At 35.4% G+C, this 8473-nt stretch overlaps 1 protein-coding gene across 1 annotated transcript in view; it reads right to left on the bottom strand.

Annotated features, from left to right (window-relative positions):
* Window positions 1–430: 430 nt before the first annotated feature.
* lrrc40 (leucine rich repeat containing 40) overlaps window positions 431–8473 on the bottom strand; it is a 41809-nt gene continuing 33766 nt past the window's right edge. The window contains exons 12-15 of the mRNA XM_028812165.2: window positions 8073–8183; window positions 7882–7959; window positions 3251–3436; window positions 431–838 (exon numbers count right to left, since the gene is read on the bottom strand). Coding sequence (XP_028667998.2) covers window positions 733–838; window positions 3251–3436; window positions 7882–7959; window positions 8073–8183 — 481 coding nt within the window. The 3' untranslated portion in view covers window positions 431–732. The remainder of the gene's footprint in view (window positions 839–3250; window positions 3437–7881; window positions 7960–8072; window positions 8184–8473) is intronic.

Raw genomic sequence — 8473 nt, 5'->3', positions numbered from 1 at the left:
TGTATTGTTATTCACTCAAAAAATCTTAAAAATTATGTTTTGTTCAAATTTTTCTTAATTTATACTTATTGCTTTTGTTTTATTGGATCCCCTGCTTATTCTTCCCATTTATACTGTGCGATTAACATTTTTACAATGTTTTCAGTAGAGTACAGCAGGACTGTACATAAAATTGAACGTAAAGAGCCTTGCCGTTTTAGGTTTGATGCCTTATCTACTATATTGCCTGACTGAGCATACACTACCATTCATGACCGAGAGAAGACGGTCTTGTTAGTAACGTGTCTTACCAGCCTTCATCAATTAACATATTTAGTAGTTTCACCACAAAAATCTGACTTGGCATGTACAAGTATTCAAAGACTGAACAAATGAAACATGCAAAAACACACACACACACAAAAAAAAAACAAACTAATAACTAATAAAGCCATTTAGTCATCTGTTTTTATATTGTTGAGTGATTCATTATCACCACCAAATTTGAAGTAAAAATTACATATTGAAAGTTAAACAAATGAATATAATATAACACAACAGTATTCAATCAATATTAATAAAAATTGAACAGGAAGAGCTATACACACACAGAAAGTCACATTATTCAAAAATAATTCTAATATAAATTTGCTTTAGTGCCAGATGCAAAAGTCAGTTAAATGATAAGGAATGTTAAAGCAGTATACAGATCAGGTGTACAAAGTGACATTTTCCTCACTGAAGAAAACACCATTAAGTGGGAATGCGACTTCGTAGGTATTCTAGCAAGGCATCAGTTCCTTTAGAAAGAATGGCTGCTCTTGGATTCCGAAAAGGATTGCCATCTAGACTTAGAGCTCTAAAGAAAAGTAAAAATACAGAAAAACCTTCAGCAAGAAGAGGGGGTGAAAAAGTCACTAAAACACCTTGAGGATGAGAAAGGTGGTATATAAATAAAATGTATTCTTATTATTGTGGCTATTTAAAAAACAATAAATTATGTAAAAATGTACACTACATTCATTATGATCATGTTGATCAAAAGTTACATGATCTTCAGCCTGATCAATCAAGAGACTGTATAAGACAAAACAAAAAAAAAACAAAAAACAAAAACACTGACATAAAGCAATATTACGCAAAAACAGAGTTAACACTTTAAGCAGATATAGTTGCATGCAAGTGTGTGGGCACCTCTAGTCAAATTTTTACGGTGAATAGTTATGTGAGTAGTAGACAAACTGATCTCCAAAAAGCAGAAAGGTAGATGAAACATTCTTTTCCGCATTTTAAGCAAGATTAGTGTATTATTTTTGTTTTGTGTAACTGTAGTATAAAAAAAAAATAAGGAAAGGAGCACCACGCCAAAGTTTGAGAGTTAAGTTCTCAGACATTTAATTAGCTCACAGGGCTACAGCTTGTTCACAATCATCATTCGAAAAAGTTCAGGTTATGCAAATTCCAAAGCTGTATAAATACCTCGACTACTCAAATCTTGTCCCTAAAATCAGCAACTGCCTAGCAATATGAAAAATGTCTTATGCCCACAAAGAGTGAGAAGGCTATGAGAAGAAAGCCTTCCAAGTTTATCCAGGTAGCCGTTTCCTAAATTTCTAACACATTTAAGAAATGTCAGTTAACAGTGGAGGTCAAGTTGAGGTCTGGAAGACCAAGAAAACTTGAGAGAACTGCTCATAGGATTGCTAGAAAGGCAAATCAAAAAATCACTGTTTACCTGAAACGACAATCAGGATGATTTAGCAGACACTGGAGCAGTGATACACTGCTCTACTGTGCAATGACACCTACGTATATGGAACAATCATCAGAAGAAAACCTTTCCTGCGTCCTCATCACAAAATTCTGCATCAGAAGTGTGCAAATGAACATCTGAACAAGCCTGCATTTCGGACTGAAGTTAATTTTTTTTTCTTTTTTACCCCCCAAACCCTCTAACTGTTAAGCAGGGGGGTGGATTGATCTTGCTTTGGGCTTGTATTACAGCCAGTAGCACAAGGAACATTTTACCGGTAGACAGAAGAATAAACTCAATGCTAAAGAAACTAAAATATTAAAGAAATGGATCATCTTTAACTTTATGCCTTTTGTAAATCAGGTCACATATTAATTGCTTAGCTGTTCACAGTAACAGAAATTTTAAGTGGGATGCCCAAACTCTTGCATGCCACTATATACAGAGATATAGCACAAATAAAGACAAAAATACTTGGATACAAAAAAAGCAGGTCTGGTACTCGATACTTAATATAAAGTTTTTCTTTATATTATACATACATTTCAAATATTTTTTCAAGGTAGGGAAATACAAAATTTCAATGTGATAAAGCAGTTATTCCACATTTTACACAAAAAAACCATAAGCTGATCCAGTCATATCCAAATACCCAATTTTTAAATCTATGCAGCACTTCTAACAACTTTATTTCTGCAACACAGAGATATAAAACTGTACAGGTTATTACAAAAACAATAGGCTCTGAATGTACAGTATAAATACATACTGTATGTTTGGAATGTATATTACTTTTTCTTTAATAGATCTTTGGAAGGGGAAAAAAATGAGTGTGCAATTTTGCTGATTCTGTGTGACTGCAACATTAAAGTATTTAAGATTTAGAAAACTCCATCCAAAACTCAAATTTTTACAACAGAAAAAGAGATTGTTAAAAAAAACCAAACAAACAAAAAAAAACCCAAAGGTAACATCACTTTTACAGGAATAATATTTAAAACTGCAAAACAAATATAATGTTAGGAATTCCAATATACTTATAAATAACTGTGGGCTTTGCCCATTGGCAAAGGTGATAACAAGTAGAGTAAAAAGAGAGTTTTTTTTTTTTTAATTGACAAAGTCTGCTTCAGAGTACCCACACTGTAGCTGCCCCTTTGGGTGTCTGACTGGTGCAGTTAACTTTGCTAATAATAATAATAATAATTCTTTGCATTCACTACTCAAAGCGCTAAGCAATTGCAGGTTAAGGGCCCTGCTCAAGGGCCCAACAGAGCAGAGTCCATGTTGGCATTTTACGGGATTCGAACCGGCAACCTTCCAATTGCCAGTGCAGATCCCTAGTCTCAGAGCCACCACTCCGCCAATGCAGCTAATGGTAAGCCTTTGGACTTTCAGACACTCCCATGTGACATGTAACACTTTGTTCCTGTTAAAGTCAGGTTGCAAAAAGCTTTACTGAATTAGTATTATGAAAAGAGCGAGAAGGAATAAAATGAAAATATGTTTAGTACATACCTTAGACTAGTACAATTTCCAAGCTCTGGAGGGACAAGCATTATGTCATTATTTTGCAAGTCCAAGGTTGACAGTTTATGAAGTTGTTTCAGTTTAAGAGGGTCAATGGCTCCAATCTGGTTATTACTAATTAAAATGGTCTCCAGTGATGGAATGCAGTATAGGACATCGGGAAAGTGTTTAAACCTGGAAACACAGAGTAACAACATGAGAAATGCATTTACAGTATGAAAATATGCTTTTAAAACAAACTAAGCTTTTAAAAGCCTCCTATTGTTACAACTTTTTTATATTCATTGCATGATTATATTCATTGCAGAGTAATTCTACAACAATATACTGTGAATTTGAAGTGCATTTCTGACACTAGAGAACGATCATCTTGACAAAAAAAGAAAGCTGAAACAATGTTAGGATTATAAATTTTGGATACATTATAAGTCATTTATATTTTATATATATATATATATATATATATATATATATATATATATATATATATATATATACATACATACATACATACATACATACATATACACACACACACACACTCTAAGTGATTTTAACACGACCACATACAATACATTTGAACAATCTGGATGAGAGATTCAGCCCAACAAAGCTCACCAGTTCTATCTACTTAACTCTTCTAAAAAAAAACATTAAATCGAGTTTAGAAACTCCCTAAAGTCTTACTGTCTAACAAACTACTTGGTAGCTTATTCCAAGTGTCTATGATTCTATGTGTAATGAAAAACTTCCTTATGTTTATGTGAAATTTACCCTTAATGTTTGCTACAGTTCTAGCCTAGAAACATGCATCTCCGTATTCTTTAACATGTAAGCCTAAAAACTAAAAAGCGTATATGAAAGTACATAAATAGTACTAATCCAAGATTTGGGTTTGCCCAAATTGCTTCAAAGGAAGCATGTCTAATGCTAAATACAATTTAATGTAAAGCATATCAGATTAAATGGCTATTTTTAAAGATTAAAATCAAAATATTAAAAAACAAATAAATAAAGTTGAAACCAGGGCTGTGGAGTCGGAGACAATTTTGGGTACCTGGAGTCGGGAAAAATGTACCGACTCCGACTCCTAATAAATTTAAATTGTAATGAAAAAAAAAATGTTCAAAATATCCCATTTCACAAGCAATAGTCACTGATGTAAGAATGCATAGTTCAGCTGAGCTATTATACAACCTGACATTCACAAATTGTAATCTGGATTATGGTACATTACAAAAAGTGTTTTAATTTTATTTCAGACTATGGGGTTCCGCCCTCTGCTCGCTTCACTCGCCCACCCCCGGGTTTGGTTTACTGGATAAACAATTTAAAGAGATTTTTATTTTCATGGGAATTGTTACATATCATTATTTTCACTTTTACTTTAAAACTTTTGTAAAAACAATATTTGTCCTTTTTTTCCTGTTTCGGGTGTGGTTAAATCTCTTTCTTGCAGGATGTATAACGCTTCTTGTGTTGTGGGGGAGGGGGCTGAACGCACACTAAGGAGATGCTGTCGGATCTGCTATTTTGAAAAAAACATTTTGAACTTTTGCTGCTGGTGAGCTGCGTGCTCTGCTTGTCACGCTGTGCGTCGAATATTTAAAAGCCTGTACAGCAGCTGTCCTTTTGTCACTTCGCGTCTCTGCCTCTCGCGTTGTAAAAGGGGGGTGGGCTGAACACACACTAAGGACATGCACTCAGATCATCTGCTGGCTTGCTGCATGTTCTGTTTCTCGCTTGCTGTTGTTTTAAGAGCTGGGAGCATATGAAGTGTGCCTGCCAAAAGCATTCCAACAACTGCTAAGTTAGATGTCCACGAACTTGTTTTAAATTGTTTGTAAGTAGGGCGTGACTTGCAAAAGTCACCGTCTCACAGGTTTTGCTTCCTAAGGTTGTAATGTCTAATCTCGCGTGTCGTCAAAGTGTCTCTCCAAGATGATCAGGTCTCGTTCCAGTCCATACTAACCCCTACTTTCTCTTCTGTTCTTTTTCCGGTTTTCTGCGGTGACAACCTGCGCCACCACCACCTAATCAAAGCACCATGATGTCCCCACATTGATGGATTAAAGGCCAGAAGTCCATGTGACCGTTATCATCAAGTCCTTCCATGAAAACTCTGAATACAATGAGGACTGATCATTTATATTAAGTAGAATGCTTAGAGGGGGATGGGCGATTTCATGGCCTGGAACCCCTGCAGATTTTGTTTTTTCTCTCCTCCCTGGCCATCGGACCTTACTTTTATTCTGTGTTAGTGTTCTCTTATTTTAATTCTTACATTGTCTTTTTTCCTCTTTCTTCATCATGTAAAGCAGTTTGAGCTACATTATTTGTATGAAAATGTGCTATAGAAATAAATGTTGTTGTTAGCTTCGCTCCACCGCCCCAGAGGTGCACTACGCTCCTGCCATTTCGTGTCTCTCCCACTCACGTTGTGAAGTGGGGGGGGGGGAGCTGAAAGCACACTAAGGAGATGTGGACGGATCAGCTGCTGGCTTTGTTCTCCTGCTGCTGAGGTGCGTGTTCTGCTTGCCGCGCGTCTATCATTTAAAAGCCTGTACAGCAGCTGTTCTTCTGTCTCACTGCGGGATGTCAAAGTGTCTTCTGAGGAGATCACGTCTCATCTCCCTGGTCTCCCTGACAAGATATTTTTTTTTATAATAGAGAGATATAATGTGTTTAACAAGTTCATTTGAGTGTAAAAAGTGTAATGGTATTGGTGTGTGCTATAGCCTGATGTGTGTCCATTAGTTCTGTGGTTAAATGACATGTATGTTGCCTTCCTTCAATCAACATGGAAAATACATTAGCATATTAAATACAGAGGAGTCGGGGAGTCAGAGTTAGAAGTACCGGAAACTAAGGAGTCGGAGTCGAAGGATTTATCTACCGACTCCACAGCCCTGGTTGCAACAGCTACCTTCAAAAGCATCTCCTTAAAAACTACTAATGTGCTTACCAGAGCAACATATATAATTATATGCAACAATCAGGCCATGGTAGAAATGCATACACACCACAACTCTGGTCAATATGAGCTATCACATCTTTAACTCAAGTCCTATTTTGCAAGCATTTTACAGCTGGAATTGAATGATAACTTTAAGTAAAATTACATCAGTCAAACATCTGCACCACAGCACAAAGCTGCATTTGTAATCATAAGCTATATGGATGACACAGTTGGCTGAAAGTGACATTTCATTGATTACTAATCAACAGCAGCTATCAAATAATCAAGAGTAAAAAAGAAAACGTCATTAGCATCTCAAGTGCTCACTAAGCAGCAAATCAAACCAAGTTAACAAACATTCAGTACAGATTTTACTCAAGGATTTAAGAATTGTAATTGGACAAAATGCTATGTTACTCTGACTTCTAAACAACTCAGCACACTTTGTTCTATCATATGCACGAGTCATTTGAACTACGACATGATCAGTAAAAGTTATCAATGGGTAAGCTCTAATTCAGAAACCCTTACTAGTGAATGGAAAGCCCATCTAAAACAACTGACTGTAGAAGAGAATTCTCCAGTGGTACCTGGACGGCCAGGGAGCTCTTCCTAAATAGCACTCGTTAACAGAGTAATACAACAAGTGGTAGGTGATATTCTGATGCCTATAATGGACAAGGTGAAAAGTCCAGCAAAATGACACCTTTTATTGGCTATCTAAAAAGATTACAATATGCAAGCTTTGGAGGCAACTCAGGCCCCTTCTTCAGGCAAGAGTTGCCTCGAAAGCTTGTATATTGTAATCTTTTAAGTTAGAAAATGAAAGGTGTCATTTTGCTTGACTTTTCACTACATTCATAATGGCTAACATGGTACAACACCCTAGTACCATAATGGACAGGTAAAGTTTGTTTGAGACATTAAGTGGAGGTTACAAATGGAGGTCAACAAGAATGAGCTTTACCTTCGATGAACTGGATCAACCAGCGATTCTGAGGCTGGCTATGTGACTTGATTAACATTTACCACATGTTGTCTCCATTAAAAAAACAAAAAAACAAAATAAAACAAAAAACACACACACTTCCAATATACAAATAACTGAAAAAGGAAATTCAATTTTTACCTCTTACAGAGCATTGACCTCAAACATAGGTTTTTCACTTACACTCATAAAACCACAGATTGCTTTATAAATTACTTAGGATTGGACAACAGAACCTGACTTCTTAACATCCATACAATACTTTCAAATTAAATTTGTTTTCTTATGAACAATGATGCAAAAAAGAGGCGAGAAGGGCTTTCAGCTGGATGTTATTACATACAATACTTCTAAGACATTACTTTGAATATTACGTTTTTCAAAATACTTTGATTCCCACAGTTCTAAATTTACAACCCAGAGCTAAATCACACATTAAAATTACACATTAGTGCTGCTGCTCCACTGACGATTTTTTTTATGTTAACTGCTTCAGTTATTAATATTCAGATATTTTAATAATAAACCATGACAATACACTTATACAGGAAAACAGGTTTAACCATAATAATCAATTTAATGAAAGAATGCCTCCCTAAATAAATTTTCTTGAACCAACAACGCACTCGTTTTTACTACAAGGTGTTAATCAACTGCTTTTAACTCACTAACCTGTTGAAGGACAGGATTATGCTCCGGAGCCTCATCAGTGCTTCTAATTCATCAGGGAGAGATGACAAAAAATTATTCCTAGGAACAAAAGATACTTATATTGGACTACAAAATATGGAATAACTTATACTAGCAACATGACTTTCATTTTAAAAAAATGATTTGACACAGAGTACACCTCAGGACCATACCTGAAATCTACGTGAAGCAACTGCTGTAGCATGCAAAATTCTAAGGAGACACAGGATAGCTTATTGAAAGCAAGGCTGATGTCTGATAAAGTAGCTTTGAATTCCACAATCCTGTTTAAAACAAACAAACAAAAATTAGCTTGAATGCAAAAAGAATAATGTATAAAACATTAGTTACCATTAAGGAGTAGGGTATATAAATAAAATGTCATTCATATTCTTATTCCAAGAAAATCTGTTTTCCCAACAGGCTAGATTTTATAAAGTGTATCTACTAATAGAAACCTAAATCTGATCATTTATATATTTTTTAAAGAAATTAAAAACACACACACATACACACACACTTTTAAAGTGACTTTCTTCTGAAAAGTGACATACGATATCCAGCAGACACCTCT

The sequence above is a fragment of the Erpetoichthys calabaricus genome, chromosome 10, assembly GCF_900747795.2.
Source record: "Erpetoichthys calabaricus chromosome 10, fErpCal1.3, whole genome shotgun sequence".
NCBI lineage: Eukaryota > Metazoa > Chordata > Cladistia > Polypteriformes > Polypteridae > Erpetoichthys > Erpetoichthys calabaricus.
The sequence above is the reverse complement of the archived record's forward strand: the minus strand, read 5'-3'. Positions and strand labels throughout refer to the sequence as shown.